The sequence below is a fragment of the Myxine glutinosa genome, chromosome 8, assembly GCF_964187855.1.
Source record: "Myxine glutinosa chromosome 8, kmMyxGlut1.1, whole genome shotgun sequence".
NCBI lineage: Eukaryota > Metazoa > Chordata > Myxini > Myxiniformes > Myxinidae > Myxine > Myxine glutinosa.
In genome coordinates this window covers 37,754,043-37,771,246 of record NC_136268.1, presented here as the reverse complement: position 1 = coordinate 37,771,246, position 17,204 = coordinate 37,754,043, and the positions used below count along the sequence as shown (strand labels likewise).

Sequence of the window (17,204 nt, the reverse complement as noted above, 5' to 3'; positions counted from 1 at the left end):
ATTGCGCCCATTGTGGGCGGAGCGACGCCCGAAGAAGATGTCTTTTTAGGGGGTAATCGAGTTCAAGCTACATCTTCTCCGAGGGAGTTGGTGGAATCTGACAGGGGTTTCGGTATTTGGTTAGGCCAATGTCATGTGTCTAGCCCCACGGACCTCGATTTTTCATTTTCGCCCCAAGGTCAAGGTCACAAGGTCACGAAATTTAGAAAAGTCGATTTTTGATGGTTTTATTACATTGTTCGCTTCCTGATAGGGTGAAATGTCGTACATGATCTTATATTATCATTTACATCATGAAATACAAGTTTTCCAACAAATTTCAGAATCTTCGACCTTTGAAGGTCACAAAGGTCAAAGTTTCAAAGTTGTCGGAATCGAACCGAATTTTCGGTATTGTGTAGCTAACTAACCTCATAACTGATTATACATTATTTTCTATCTCATTTCAAGGTCAGTAACCTTCGTTTTGACATTTCAAGGTCACAAAGGTCAAATTTTCAAAGTTGTCAGAATCAAACCGAATTTTCGGTATTGTGTAGCTAACTAACCTCATAACTGATTATACATTATTTTCTATCTCATTTCAAGGTCAGTAACCTTCGTTTTGACATTTCAAGGTCACAAAGGTCAAATTTTCAAAGTTGTTGGAATCGAACCGAATTTTCGGTATTGTGTAGCTAACAGATAACAGATAATTATCATAACAGATAATACATTCCTATTTATATATTTTCAATGTCGGTTTTGACCTTTTAAAGGTCACAAAGGACTGCCATTTCAAAGTAGTCCGTCCTTTGTCATTGAATACCGCTTGCTCATGAACCAGTCGTCTCCTGACTTGTTTAAATACATATTTCATTGAACTTCTCCAAGCAATACCGGGTACCATACTTCAGCTAGTTTACTATAAATTAAAGTCTGGAGCAAAGGACTGTATTTGTCTTCATTACATTGTACTATGGACAAGGAGGAGTGATTATGATTTTTTTTTCCTATCCATCCCGTGGCTGCTAGTTGCATCACTACTGGCTGGGAGTGTGGCAGTGCGGCTGATGCAGTGCCCCCTGTTTCCAATAAGCTGCTACTCATTTGACAAACCTCGGGAGGATGACAGGAGGAGTCAACCCACCTGGTGTTATTTAACGGCAGACAGGAGCTCCAACTGAAGACCCTAATATCTCAAACCAACCACCCTAACGGTTAAGCCAACACCCGGCTTTAGGAGTCCTAAGCCCCTCCCTCCCTCACCCCACGCCACACCCCTCGTAACGCTATTCAGCCTTGTTGCATTGAAATAAGCATAATTAAGGTCATATATGTGAATATATTTTACACATTAAGAATCAAACACCGCCCTAAAATTTAAAACGGCACCGTACGCAATGACGAGAGCAGAACGAAACGCAGTTCCTACAACAATACCTTTTTTCCCTTTGTAAACGGAAGATGGCGACAACTCTCTTTCCACACCTTTCCCATTTCTTCTTTTATGTGTCCTTTACAGTATTTGCAAGACGATTGAAAACGTCATCACGTATTTAGCATAGCGCGATGACATCGAACGTCATGACCATTCCCACAGCGCGATGACGTCAGAAGGTAGCAAAATGATATTTTCGATTTTGATTTCTCGAGTTCGCTTTTTAAATGGACAGAATTAGAACAATGTCTGTCGCACATGTCCATTTACTTCAGTCAATTATGAAAATCTTCGACCAAATATATATACATACTCTTTAATCAATAGATAGGCCATCTGTTGATACTGATAGAGAAGCCAAAAGAGGTGGAACGCGTGAGGAGAAAAATAAAAACGTCTTTGGGAGTTTGTCCTCACTCAGAAGGGAAAATCGATGACAAATATATTAATAATAATTGTGATTATATGATCTTTCGCCAATCAATTGTAAGTTTAATTTTTTTTTTCCACAAGACGTCGGCGTCGGTTCAATATCCGACCGCACACATCGACAATGACGACACCGTGTGCGCACACGAGTATTGAGGTTGAGGCCTTGCAGAACGTATTACGTCAGAGAAAATGTGCGTGAGGTCGATGCGTATTACGTCAGAGGAAATGCGTGTGAGGTCACGCAGCCGTGTCTGACGCGTCGCGTACCATGCGCCGCTTCAGTTATGATGACGTCGCCTTAAACGGTCGGATGGTTTTGCCATTTTGCAAAAAATTTCCTACAAAGGTAGTCTTCCATTTGCGGTTCTCCAGCTTTCTGGTAAATTCAATGGTTGTTAGCAATTAATAAACAGTAGCCACCTGTCACGTTGCTGACGTAATGTACGCGACTCGACACCACATGTTATATATACCCCTTCACAAAATGGTGATTCTAAACAGGTTAATCAAGGGAATGCTGCAGCGAGCAGCTTCCCCAAGGCCCAAGCTAATGCTTCATGAAGGAAGTAGAGAGCACAAGAACGCACGTACGCACAAGCAGCACGTCTAACGATCGCCCCCCTTCCCGGGACGACGCCCATTTCCTGCACCGAGTGCAGCCTCGGCCCAGACACGATCCCGCCCGCGGATCCTGCGAATGCCCCAACGAATGCATCGCCCTCTGATCGCTCGCCTATCTTTAGTCGCCGTCAATCAAGCGAGAGCACACGAAGCACCACGGGATCTGCAGGAGAGGCACAACAATCGCTTCCCGCTCGAACCGAGTTCCTGATTTGTTGCATTAATTTATTCCCATTTCATAATAATTGTCATCGTTTAATTGTTCCTAAAAAAACAAAAGGCCGGACGGTGAAGAGAGTTGAGGCGTAAGGGTGGAGGCGATTTGAGAATTGAGCAGGACACCGATTCGGGTACAGAGAGGAAGGAAGGGGCTGGGTGTACGGGGGGAGTCGGGGGGGGCGGGGGAGAGTGCGCGGCGTGCCGAGCTGCCCGCGAGGCGAGACATGGCGAGCACGATATGTACGCGCTTTACGGACGAGTACCAGCTGTATGAGGAGCTCGGCAAGTGAGTACCGCTCGTTGCTAGGGCTAGCAGTGCTCCCTCGAAGCTTCTTGTGTCCTTGGTCGGAGCAGCGTGCTCTTGTCCGGCCGCTCTCGTCTGTTGTGCGCGTCTAGTCTCGATCCGTCCGGCCTTTCTACGTGCGCGCTCGGTGTGTGCGAGACGCGTCATAAATGCAGATTTATATTTTGAAATATCGGTTGGGAGATCCGACGAGATCCAGTGTGTGTGTATGTGTGTGTGTGTGTGTGTGTGTATGTGTATATATGTGTGTGTGTGTGTATGTGTGTGTGTGTGTATGTATGTGTGTGTGTGTGTGTGTGTGTGTGTGTGTGTGTGTGTGTGTGTATATGTGTGTGTGTGTATATATATGTGTGTGTGTGTGTGTGTGTGTGTGTGTGTGTGTGTGTGTGTGTATGTTTGCATTTGTTTGTGTGTTTGTGTCTGTGTTTGTATGTGTGTGTTTTTATATTTGTGTGTATGCGTGTATGTGTGTGTGTGTGTGTGTGTGTATGCGTGTGTGTGTGTGTGTGTGTGTGTGTGTGTGTGTGTGTGTGTATATATGTGTGTGTGTGTGTGTGTGTGTGTTTGCATTTGTTTGTGTGTTTGTGTCTGTGTTTGTATGTGTGTGTTTTTATATTTGTGTGTGTGTGTGTGTGTGTGTTTGTGTCCGTGTTTGTATGTGTGTGTGTTTTTATATTTTGTGTGTGTGTTTATGTCTGTGTTTGTATGTGTGTGTGTTTTTATATTTGTGTTTGCGTGTGTTTTTATGTGTGTGTTTGTGTATGTGTTTGTGTGTGTGTGTGTTTGTATTTGTGTGTTTGTGTCTGTGTTTGTATGTGTGTGTGTGTGTGTTTTTATATTTGTATGTGTATGTGTGTGTTTGTGCCTGGTTTGTATGTGTGTGTGTGTGTGTGTGTGTTTTTTTTTTTTATAGTTGTGTGTGTGTGTGTGTACGTATATGTGTATATGTATACGTGTTTGTATGTATATGTGTGTATGTGTGTGTGTGTGTTTTTTTATTATTTGTGTGTGTGTGTGTGTGTACGTATATGTGTATATGTATACGTGTATGTCTGTATGTGTGTGTGTATGTATATGTCTATTTGTATACGTGTGTGTGTGTGTATGTGTGTGTGTGTGTGTGTGTGTGTGTGTGTGTGTGTGTGTGTGTGTGTGTGTGTGTATATATATGTCTGTATGTGTGTGTGTGTATGTGTGTGTGTACGTATATGTATGTATGTATACGTGTTTGTTTGTATATGTGTATATGTATACATGTATGTATGTATGTGTGTCTGTGTGTGTGTGTGTGTGTGTGTGTGTGTGTGTGTGTGTGTGTATATGTGTATGTTTGTATGTGTGTGTGTACGTACATGTATGTATGTATACATGTATGTATGTATGTGTGTGTGTGTGTGTGTGTGTGTGTGTATGTTTGTATGTGTGTGTGTACGTACATGTATGTATGTATACATGTATGTATGTATGTATGTGTGTGTGTGTGTGTGTGTGTGTGTGTGTGTGTGTGTGTGTGTGTGTGTATTGACACATAGCTCAAGCAGCTTGATCACATACCCCGTGCCCCGACCCCCTGTACATTCCCCTCCCACACTTGTTTTTTCTCATCTATAGTGTTAGCTGCACCAGATTTTCGCCCAATATTGTATGTGCAACTTGTTTCACTGCATAAAGCGTCTAAATCTGGGTAGCTGTTCTGCTAGTGAGTGAAGAATAATCTCCATTGCCCTCCTGTCGGGTGAGTGCATGATCAGTGTACATATTGTCAGAGAAGCGCAACGTCCGCAATACTGTCTGCCGCTGTGGCTGTTTAATTACAAGTATGGACATTCGTCAGGAGGCTGCGGTATCGTCGGTTAACAACACCTGTACATTTCCTGCAATCCCACTATCCCAGCCTGTTCGATATGGGTATGTGCGAACCGTTATGTCACGTGATATTGAATGGCTTCTCCTTCCACCCAGGTCACGTGATTCAAATTTGCATTTCGTCTTGTTATCAGAACTAAAGCCAATAGAACATTCTCTTCCAATAGGACATCAATGTCTTGTGTAGGTAATGCTGAACATTATACATGTCTATCCGGATGGCGCACAGCTATCTAGTTTGGGTTCGACTTCCGACGCATCTATAAACGTTTGGATTGATGCTTTGCAGACTCAGTGGGACGGATTTTCTTTTTTGTACACAAGATCGAGGCTCATGTAAGAGCTAACATCAATCACACAAAAACAAACGGACACACAAAACATACAATAAAGGGAGCGGGAGACAAGATGGGGAGAGAGAGGGAAGCACACAAGTACAACAGTAGAGAACAGGGACATCGGGAGATCTGTGGGGGGGGGGGAGAGGGCTTGGGGGGAGGAGGCACGGGGAGATGGGGGAGATGGGGAGAGGGGGGTGGGAGAGATAAATGTTAAACGTTAAAACCTGGATGGACGTTAAACCGGACATCCTAGCTGCCAGCATGAGTTAATGGACGATAAAGATACAACAGTGTCCTTCGATGAAGTGGGCAAGTTATCGCCGGCACCCTGGACAAATTCCAAATTCCTGCCTTGACTACAACTCGGAATCAAAAGGCAAACCGCCCAGTGGAATCCTTTCCGTGGGACATCTATGGTCGCATTGAACTTGCCTTCGGAGCAGAGCAACAAAAATATATCATACATAGCGTACATATATCATATGTTCCATGGAGTATACATGTTCCAGTGAAGCTCTGTTGGTCATGAATTTGATAAACTTAAGTTTGAGAGTGCTCGTAACACCTCCACCGATGGTACCTTGGTCCTGAAAACGATACAATTGTCGTGAGACAGGTCACTCTTACTCTCCAATTAGCAATTTGGAGGCAGCAGTAATGGCGGAGCCCTTGAATCAGAAATTTGGCAAAGATTGGCAGAGCAGCTCAGGGTTCTGGTGAGTAATGGCTGAACGTCTCCAAGACAGGAATTCTTGCTGAAAAGACGGGATGATATCGGCATACCTGGAACTCCAATGAGTCACACTTGTGGTCCTTTTGCCAAGAGACCAAAGGTTTGCTCAATGTCTGCTCGATCTTTGCACCATCAAAATGCTGCTGCTTCGACAGAGAACTTTCAAGGAAGCATCTACCTCTTTGTGCTGGAGTTCTGCGTGGATCCGACATTCGGTGTGGAAAGCGTCGTGCACCACCCACTTCGATTCCTCCTTGTGACGGTAGTCGATGCCTCGCACACGTTCCTCCGCAAAGCCTTGGATGAAGGCCTCTGCACGGTTGAAACGTCGAAGCCTCGCCGTTCTCGTACCTGCTGACGCTTCCACGCCCAAATCGAAATCCTCCGAACTGGCACTTCTTCACCGTTTTATTGATTTTGAAGTCGACGCGAGTGATCATATAATTGTCACCTGTTGGGCTTGCAAGTGCGTCGATGTGACCGTCACGTATGAGCATTTGGTCTGAATGCCAAAGTCGTATGCATTACTTCAATCCGTGCATGTTGATTGGCCACATAGGCAGAGTTGTGGCCCAATGACCGTTTTGTGTAACAATCGTTGGAATGCTTATGTAAGCTCAATCCACAAAATCAAACCAATTACTCATCTCGCCGGAACCCTCTTTCACTTCAGTTTGTTCCATTATTCCCTTCCTTTTCTACCCTTGTATTTAGAGATTTTATTTATTTTTTCTCTCTCCTTGTGCTTTCGGACCTAATTGATTTTTTTTTTGAAGTTTTTTTCTTCTGTCTTTCCTTTGGTATTTCTTCTTTATTTAATAACATCTGGCCTTTGGCCTTTCTCGTACTAGTTATAACTGATGTCTCGTAATTTGCTTTCTGCACCGCATATTTTCTCGTAGTTTTGGTTATGCATACTATTTGAATTACATTCTCACTGCTTCTTGTTTTTTTTTGAATTTTTTTCTTCTGTCTTTCCTTTGGTATTTCTTCTGTATTTAATAACATCTGGCCTTTGGCCTTTCTCGTACTAGTTATAACTGATGTCTCGTAATTTGCTTTCTGCACCGCATATTTTCTCGTAGTTTTGGTTATGCATACTATTTGAATTACATTCTCACTGCTTCTTGTTTTTTTTTGAATTTTTTTCTTCTGTCTTTCCTTTGGTATTTCTTCTTTATTTAATAACATCTGGCCTTTGGCCTTTCTCGTACTAGTTATAACTGATGTCTCGTAATTTGCTTTCTGCACCGCATATTTTCTCGTAGTTTTGGTTATGCATACTATTTGAATTACATTCTCACTGCTTCTTGTTTTTTTTTGAATTTTTTTCTTCTGTCTTTCCTTTGGTATTTCTTCTTTATTTAATAACATCTGGCCTTTGGCCTTTCTCGTACTAGTTATAACTGATGTCTCGTAATTTGCTTTCTGCACCGCATATTTTCTCGTAGTTTTGGTTATGCATACTATTTGAATTACATTCTCACTGCTTCTTGTTTTTTTTTTGGTCATGTCGGCCATTTTTCTTTTTCAAGTCTGATGTTTTGCCCTAGTTCCATCTTCATTTACGAATCGACATGGAAGCATTCACCTGTACTATTTCAAGTTTGTCCTTTTACTTTCCCCTTTTATTTTTTTTCACTTCACACATCCTGTTTCAATTACCTATCATCCTTCTGCTTTTCCTCCCACTGTTTCCAAATATATCTCCATCACGTGATTGTGAGCACATATGTATGTGTGTATTTTTTTTGTGTGTGTGTGTGTGTGTGTGGCACAGGGGCGCCTTTTCAGTGGTGCGCCGGTGTGTGAAAGTAAGCACGGGACAGGAGTTTGCTGCCAAAATCATCAATACCAAGAAGTTGTCGGCCAGAGGTAATGAAACGCCACAAAATGGCCTCACGCTTATTATATGTACACATAGTTGATCCTTGTATTGCTAAATATATCCACAGCAAGAAGGACGAAGAGTGCGAGCTCCGAACTTTGAGGCCCCGTGGCAATTGACGCTCATGTCCTATTTCGGTGGCTTAGTTCACACTGCGGACCAAACTGATGTCGCAAGAGTCATTTAGCCGTGCGCCGTGTGTCCTACATACATTTGATCGTGTCTTGGTGGGGTGTGTGCCTCTTTTTCATTTTGATTATAAAATGGTTTTTCTCAACTGAGGCTTCAAGCAGGAACAAGCATGAATTGTACTAATTTTTGCTTAAACAAAAACATTTTACAAAGAAAAATTGTGATGCAAGGATAGAACGATAACCGTGTTTGAGATGACGTTTGCTAGTTACTCCATAAAAATTGATAATGATGACGAGCTTTTTCTACATCAACGTTGTTTGGCATTCAGCAATTTTGACTTTTTGAAACCCCATTAAGCATGGTGAAGATATTGTTTGAAGGCCGCATTTTGGGTGGATCATTGATTGGATGGGTTGAAGCTGATACGACTCCTTGCACCTGCAACTTGGTGATTACGGAGTCAGTTCGCATTATCTGTGCCGTCCCTTCTCCCATCCTTCCTTATCTGTCTTCTAACCCCATCCTAAATGCTAAAACATTTGGGGTGTGTGCATCTATATATATATATCTCTGGGAGAAATAGCAGAAACTCGACAATACGAGCAGGGTGCCTTATTTGCATTAAATAAATAATCGGGAAAAATTAAATAAGTAGCACACATTGCTTCAAGACGGTCGAACTTTTATTTTCGACAAGCTTTCGACTAAACAGGCCTTCTTCTCAGTCTTCCTCGAGTTCAACGAAAGACTGAGAAGAAGGCCTGTTTTGTCAAAAACCTGTCAAAAAGAGAAGATTGACCATCTTGAAGCTACGTCCGCTACTTATTTAATTTCTTCCGAATATATATATATACACGTATATATATACACATACATATATGTGTGTGTGTGTATGAGTTGTTGATGGCAGTTCAGATGGTTTAAGATGAAAATTATTGAAAATTGGAAGTGATGAATGCTGCAAGAGGATTACATATGGGAAGACTTTGCTTGGTGACCATTTTTTGGACTGGGAAGGATATAGGCCAAGGTCAGATTTGAGATCATGCAGGTGGTGAGAGGCATATAAATATTCTGTCGGTGAATAAAGTTGTCGTTACATTTCCCAAAGGCTACAATCACAAGAAAAATATGAATTAGCATGATATAGAGGAATGAGAGGCTGGGTGGATAAAGAGATGAATGGATGACGGGATTCACGGGGTTGAACCATTTATTGTTATTTTTGCTCAAATCAAGAGGATTTGAGGCACAATATGGCACTGAAGATCAGCCGTGGAGTTTGTGATGCAGCCGGTTTCGCCCTGGCTTTGGGTGCAGATGAACCCTCTTGAGCATGCTCTGCACTCTCATTTGCATTCTACCCACGTGCACATTGCGTATGCTACACGCACACACCCGCTGGAATATTGCATGACAGCAGGAAGACGAACAGAATGCTCTACAGCTGCTGAAGAATGCGTTTTTATTTTTAATTCCATCAGAAACATAAAATTCTTGAAGGAATTGGCTTTTGCTTCAAAAAATTGTGCAAGTGGTTGTTCAGGGTGACCGTATGTATTGTTATAACCAACCACATGTTACTTGTTTACCATACTGAAATGTATTCAATTGATATGTATTGTAATGACGTATTTGACTGTTTTTATATCCACAAACAAACCTCATTGAATGAAGGCCGAGAAAGCTGACTGGTGTGACAATGGGATATGAGTGTTACTTGTTTATGTAGAAAGCTGACTGATGAGACAATAGGATACGAGAGTGTTATTTACATTGTGTGGTGTGTTGTATATAGGGTGAAGGTTGCTCTGTTGGGAAAAATTAAATAAATGCTCTAAATTAAATTAAATAAGTTAAATTAAGTTAAATTAAAAATTAAATTAAATAAGAAGAAGGCCTGTTCTTCCTGGGAATTCTTCCAAAGCAAACTGCTCTCTCTCATGCACAGATTTATCCCATCTCGTCTTCAGTTGTCTTACCCTTCCTCCCGTCCATGGTACACTGAATCTTGTGATGAGGCAGTTGCCCTGAAACAACTTGCCTTTGCCTCTTGGAAGGCAAATCCAACTGAAGGTAATCTCAGTTCCTTCCACCAAGTTCGGAACAAGTGTGTGTCTACCTTCAGGAGTGCCAGAAAGCACTATCTCTCCACACTCAAGAATGAACTCTCAAACCTGTCTCCTTCCTCCAAATCCTGGTGGCATCTGGTCAAATCCGTTTCTGGTGTTTGTTCCCCCTCCATCCCCTCCCTCACCTCAAATGGCTACACAGTTGACACTGCACGTGACAAAGCCGAATGCCTCAACTCTGTGTTTGCCTCAAAATCTTGTGTCTCAAACCCATCTCTCTCTGTTCCCACCTGACCCAGTCGAACCCAACTGCTCCTGGACTCTGTTTCCTTCTCTCCTGACAAGGTGGAGAAGTTTTTGTCAAACCTCGATTCTGATTCTGCAACTGGACCAGACGGCATCAGCCCACGGGTCCTAAAATCCTGCTCTGCGGCTCTATCTCACCCTCTCTCTGTTCTCTTCACCCTCTCTTCTGCTCAAGGTCATCTGCCATCTGCTTGGAAATCAGCCAACATCACCGCTTTAAACAAAAAATGTGCAAAAACAGATCCTTGCAACTGCAGACCAATCAGCCTGCTCCCAATTATCAGCAAAGTCATGGAATCCATCATTGCTTCGGACATCAAATCCTTCCTCTTCTCCAATGGATTGATCTCCGATCATCAATTTGGATTCAGACCAGGTCATTCTACTCTGGACATGTTGCTTCTGCTCTCTCAACAATGGATGGAGGTCCTCAATGCCAAACAGGAAATCAGAGCTGTCTCGACATATCACGTGCCTTCGATACGGTCTGGCACCCAGCTCTGCTCACCAAACCCTCCTTCTATGGTATCCATGGAAATGTCCACGCTTGGCTTGCGGACTTCCTCTCAGGTCGTAGTCAACATGTGGCCCTGAATGGATTTCTCTCATCACCCCTTCCTGTTCTGGCTGGAGTTCCCCAATGTAGTGTTCTGGGCCCTGTGCTTTTTCTGGTCTTCATCAATGATCTCTCCCACTCTCTGGAAAATCCTCTCTATCTCTTTGCTGATGACTCCACTCTCTGCCGCTCCATTCCTCATCCCTCAGATCGGCAGCCTGCAGCCTCCTCACTCTCTGCAGACCTGGACAAAATCACAGACTGGTCAAACAAGTGGAACATGTCTTTCAATCCTGACAAATCTCACACTCTTTGTCTCTCCGAAAAGACCGACTGGACAACCCTCCCATCTACTTTCTCAACAATCCTCTTCAAAAAGTTCTGTCGCTCAAGCTTTTGGGTCTCACTATCTGCCATGATCTTGCTTGGGAAAACCACATTGCCAAGCTGGCCTCCAAAGCCAGTCGCCAACTGGGCATCCTCCGTCGTGCAAAGTCCTTCCTTGGCACACCACTGTTCCCCCCTCTGGGCCGGTGCTCCTGCCTCACACCTAGCTCGGCTTCACGCTGTTGAAGCCAAAGCTTTCAGAATCATTGGAATCTCCCGCGATGAAGCTAACTCTGAGGGCCTTTCACTCACTCACCGCAGGCAGGTTGGTGGTCTTTCTGTCTTCTACCGACTCCTCTCCGGCCTTGCTCCCCCAGCTCTCTCTGTGCTCTGTCCCCCGAATATTCCTACAGGTCGCACAAGATCTGCCAGCAACCCTCTTATGGTTAAACTGCCAAAATCTAGGCTCTCTGCTCACCTTCACTCTTTCATTCCCCATTTTTCCCGCCTCTGGAACAAACTCCCCCACTCCCTTCAATCCCACTCCTCCCTCCAGGTCTTTAAAACAGCTGTTCACCACCATCTTATCTTCCCCCATCCAAAACCTTGATCTTTTCTACCCCCGCTAATTCACCCCAGATACACTTTTTTGAAATTCCAACTTTTTCCTGGAAGTCCTTGCAGTGTCCATATGTTTTATACCTCTCCCACCTCCCCCCAAGCCCTCTCCCTCCCACAGTTCTCTCGATGTCCCTGCTCTCAAATGTTGTGTCTGTGTCCTTTCCCCCTCTCTCCCCATCTTGTCTACCGCTCCCCTTATTTTGTGTTTTATGTGTCGGTTTGTGTCGGTTTGACTTTTTGTGTGATTAATGTTAGCTCTTTCACGAGCCTCGATCTTGTATCCCCCCCCAAAAAAAAAAAAAAAAAAAAGGTGAGTGTAACAAGACATGGATCACTCAGTTCAAGCATTAACCTACCAAAAGCTATTTTGACACCCTTTTCTAGTTTGTCAGAATGGCCCTGTCACGTCCAGCTTGCATAGCTGTTAACATCATCAAGAGGTGTTAACTAATCTGGGAACAGTCTCATCACTCAGTTTCAGAGCATCGTGTCCAAAAGGAAAGAATGAAGTGAGTTCCAATGAGAAGTGATAATCAGCTGTCAGAAAGTGAGATGTCCGTCAGGCAAATTTCAACCTTTATAGCCATCCACAAATAACGCACTACAGGCAATATTTTCATGCAGTCGAAGATCACAGGCAACACCAGCCATGACCATAAACTTGTTTTACCATCGAAAATCACTTCAGCAGAAGAAAACCCTGCAACCAAATTGTTACAGTCGTGACCAAAAATATTGGCACCCTTGCGCACCACCCTTGCACTTTTTTCAAATAACTCACAATTTTCTCGAAAAATAAGTTGAAATTGACAAAAGTATTTGGACTCCACAATTCCTTGTTTCACTGTTAATATTACAGAACCTTTGTTTTCGATTCAGAACTTAATATATCCTTTTAAATCAGAAAATAAAAGAAATGTCATTGACAAAATTATAGACACCCAACACTTAATATTTAGTATCACAGCCTTTGGACATAATAACTGCAGTCAAGCGCTTCCTATAGCCATGAATGAGCTTCCTACACCTCTCTTCTGGCAGTTTGGCCCACTCTTCTTGTGCAAACTGCTCCATTTCTTCCAGATTTGAAGGGTGCCTTCTTCCAACTGCTGTTTTCATGTCTCCTCACAGTTGTTCAATGGGATTTAGATCTGGACTCATTGCTGGCCACTTCAGAACAGTCCAGCGTTTTGTCTTGAACATTCCTGGGTGCTTTTTGAAGTGTGTTTGGGGTCATTGTCCTGCTACAAGACCCATGACCTTCGACAGAGATCCAGCTTTCTGACACTGGGTTGAACATTGTGCTCCAAAATGCCTTGGTAATCTCCTGATTTCATGATGCCATGCACACATTCAAGGTACCCAGTGTCAGGGGCAGCACAGCAACCCCAAAACATCACTGAACCTCCTCCATGTTTGACTGTAGAGAAGGTGTTCTTTTCTTTGAAGGCTTCATTTTGTTTTCTGTAAACATAGAGATGATGTGCTTTACCGAAAAGCTCTAATTTGGTCTCATCTGTCCACAGGACATCCTCCCAGAAGGATTTTGGCTTGTTCAGGTGTGTTTTGGCAAAGTCCAGTTGGGCTTTCTTTTGTCTCTCAGCAGTGGGGTCCTCCTGGGTCTCCTACCATAGAACCCCCTTTCTTTGAGTTGGTGACAGATGGTGCGAGTTGAAACTGTCGTAGCTTGTGTCTGAATGTCAGCTTGAATCTGTTTGGCAGTTGATCGAGGTACTTCATCCACCATTCGAACAATCCTTCGCTGCATTCTTCGATCAAGTTTTCTCTTGCAGCCACATCCAGGGAGTTTGGCTGCAGTGCCATGGGCCTCAAACTTCCTGATAACATTGCGTACGGTAGACACAGGAACATCAAGGTCTCTGGAGATGGACTTGTAACCTTGAGATTGTCCATGCTTAGCTACAAACTTGTGTCTGACCCCCTCAGACAATTAGCTTGTCTTATTTCTTTTCTCCATGCTCATTGCGGTACACAGTACACACACTCACACAAAACGGCAGAATGACTCCTTTTCTCTTTTCAAACTGGTTGAATGAGTGATTTTTATATTCCAGACACCTGCAACTCACCACAGGTGAGTTCAATTCCAACGTTAAGGAGAATCACCTGCTTGAAATCCAATTATTTCTGACAACTTCTAAATGGTGCCAATAATATTGCCCAGGCCATTTTAGGATTTGTGTGGAATTAGCTAAGATGTAATAATTTTTTCAGCTTTGTTTGTTTTGTTCCACTGCAAACCAAAGAAATACATATAAGGACACCAAGAGATTTTTTTTTTTCTCAACAATTTACTGGAAGAAATTGTGCATTATTTGAAAAAAGTGCAAGGGTGCCAATATTTTTGGCCACAACTGTATGTACAAAAGACATGTGACTCATTAATCCTTGATGATGTGAAAGTGAGTGTTAGGAAATTATTGGGATACCAGGCAAGCACCATCATTACAGTTAGTTTTGCTTTGCACTCTTTGAAATTCCGCACAAAAGCAACTGCATGCAGAGTCACAAGCCTTCATCTTTGTGGTCACTGCACATCATCTCGTGTCTTGGTGAAAAGACCGGGTATTCAAGTGTCTCTTAATGTGAAAACTGGTTTGCTCCTGGTACTCTGTTCAAGTTGATGGGAGGTTCTGTTGGACTTGGAGGTTTGGTTTTTTTTTGTGCTTGGTCTCGGCTCTTGGAAAAGCTAGGATACCAAACAGCTCAGGACACAACATAACAAAGGGAACAGCAGGAGAAAGGGGAAACACCAATAACAGGGCATAAGGGAGAAGTTAGACAGAGATGGACAACCAAGGGATGCAGATAACGGTGAGGGTTAGGGGGGACTGTGTGGGGTGGACAAGATGGATACATAAAGCAAATTTTTGAGAGTGATGGGGGGGGGGGGGGGGTTGGTGGTGTAACGGGTGTGGAAAAAGATCATAGCTTTGGATGGAGGATGACTTCAGATGGTGGTGAACAATTGGCTTGAAGACCGGGAGAGAAGAATGAGTTTGAAAAGTGTGTGGGAGGTGGTTCCACAGGTGGAAAAAGAGAGGAGTAAATGGGTGGAGGTGAGCAGTGGTTCTGGATTTAGGCAGTTTCACCAGGAGGGGGTTGCTGGTGGACCATGTGCATCCTGCATACACTTTGGGGAAGGGGGAGGGGGGGGGGAAGGGACAAAGTACAGAAAGAGCAAAGGATGCAAGACCGGAAAGGAGGCGGAATAATACAGAGAGACCACTGACCTGTCGGCAATGGTGAAGTGATTGGCCCACAGACTCAGCTTCGTGAGAGATTTCAATGATCTTGAAATGTCAACGCTGAGTTTGAAAACAATTGTAAAATATTAAGAGCCAGCGGGACTCACTGTGTGAGGAATAACGGCAAATCCCTGCACCTTGATCCTATCAGAAAGAGATAGCAGATGCTGTACTTTCTAATCAAAAACAGGTAGCAGATGTTAAAGATTATATTGGGGATTTATTGCTTCATCATGCTGCTTCGATTAGCCATTTCTTTTGATAGACAGACTACAGTTTTATACCCAATACGTTTTGATCTGTTGTTTTATCTCCCATCGCTCATGTGATGTGTGATCACTGATCAGTGATCACACACTGAAGAAGCTCCAGTGTTCTGAACAGACAGATACTTCCTCTTCTTCTTTTATGTTCAATGGCTTTTTTGATAATTCCCTCTTTAAGGATCTTTAATCTATTTTCATCGCTGAATGCTCCTACTAATTTCTACACACCCCCTTTTTCCCACCTTCCACTGAGCACACTTTTATATTGCATATCGTTTCTGTATGGTAATATTTCTTCGGCACATTTATGTCTTACGTATTCATGTTGTTAGTGGGGGAATGTATGAGGAAAGTTGCAAACATTCTCAGCCAAGCTTGTAAATGTTAGGTGAGCACTGAGCAATTTTTTCAACTCCCTCATATGTAAATATTTATTTTTAACGTAACATTTATAAAATGAGGATTTTTTAAACAGTACTGTTTAACAAAACCTTGAAGCCCTGCATTTTGTAATGGCAGAGGTGGATGGGTTTACACTACTACTACTACTACAACTACTACTACAACTACTTCTACTACTACTACTTAAAGGCCCAAATTATTCCTATCTTCTTGTGGTGTCGGTCATGGTAAGTCTTTGCCAAATGTCTTTCATGAACTGACTGACTAGGCCTGATTTTCAATTGGAACTACAAGGCACTTGTTGGTATTTCCAGTATAGCAGTGCTCTCCCCTATGGGCTGGCACCCCAGCATCAAATCTGTCTCCTGTATTCCGTGAAATCTAAAGCTCTCATCATGATTGGAAACTCCTGCAACTAGACTGAAGCGCAATGTCTGTTGCTTTCACATCACAAGCAAGTTGGTAGTCTCCCTGTTTTCTACTGCCCATTCTCTGATAGGCTAACACAATGTTCTAGAGGTACGCTCACTCGACTCTAAGCCGTCCAGCTTGGCTTCAAATCCAGACCCAGCTAAGACTGCCATCTCGGTGTTTCACAGGCAGGGTGTTTAATGTCCCTCCTCTATGTTATTGTGTGTGCTGTCCCTCGGATGGACACTAAACTGGAATCCTGTCTGCTGGCATTAGTTGGTGGTTATTAAGTAACTCATAGTGTCCGTCGCAAAGAGTAGGTGAGGTATCGCCGGCACCATGAACAAATTCCAAATTTGTGCTCTCACTACTGCTGGAAGAGGAACGGCAAACAACCAAGCATGACTCTTTGTTAAGAAACTGTTTCTGCAGAAAAAAATGTTCTGTAACACAGTGTATGATACTTCGGATTCTCCGATATTGCTCCCTCTGAGGTCTGAGTCCTGCGATCCCCCATAGCAACTCCAGAATACACACGTTCTTCCAATAACCCTGTCCTGGTTAAACTTCCAAAATATAGGCTGACTGACACCACACTTTGAGTCCTTCCTTCTCCCTTAAATAGAACCGCCTTCCAAAGACCGTTCTTTCCCATTCTTTCCTCCAGGGCTTCAAGCAGCCATTGTGTACCACCACCTCATGTCATCCCCCATCCTGACCCATGTTCTTTATTACCCACATTAACCTTTCCTAAGTTCACTCTTCCATAAGTCTCACTCTTGTAGTGACAATGGAAAAATAATTAGGGCAGGAATGTGTGATTTTCTCAGGGTGCGGGCAATAACTCCTCTACTTTTTTCAAAAGACACTGAAGTATCAAAAACATCCACTAATGAATGCTAGCAGATGGAACACCCACCTTGATCTCCTTCCAAGGGTCTGCATACTTTGTGATGCAATGCACTGCCTGCTAAGTACCAATCCAACAGTTAGTTGGGTCAATAATTGGGTCAAG

At 43.2% G+C, this 17,204-nt stretch overlaps 1 protein-coding gene across 19 annotated transcripts in view; it reads left to right on the top strand.

Annotated features, from left to right (window-relative positions):
- The first annotated feature begins 2,860 nt into the window (after positions 1–2,860).
- Positions 2,861–17,204, top strand: part of LOC137432425 (calcium/calmodulin-dependent protein kinase type II delta chain) — a 268,454-nt gene continuing 254,110 nt past the window's right edge. For 18 of the 19 annotated variants that reach the window (XM_068124347.2, XM_068124345.2, XM_068124341.2 and 15 more), the window contains exons 1-2: positions 2,865–2,978; positions 7,717–7,811. In XM_068124347.2, coding sequence (XP_067980448.1) covers positions 2,917–2,978; positions 7,717–7,811 — 157 coding nt within the window. In that variant the 5' untranslated portion in view covers positions 2,865–2,916. Of the gene's footprint in view, positions 2,979–7,716; positions 7,812–17,204 lie in introns of all 19 variants that reach the window. The other variant, XM_068124358.2, reaches the window with a different exon arrangement.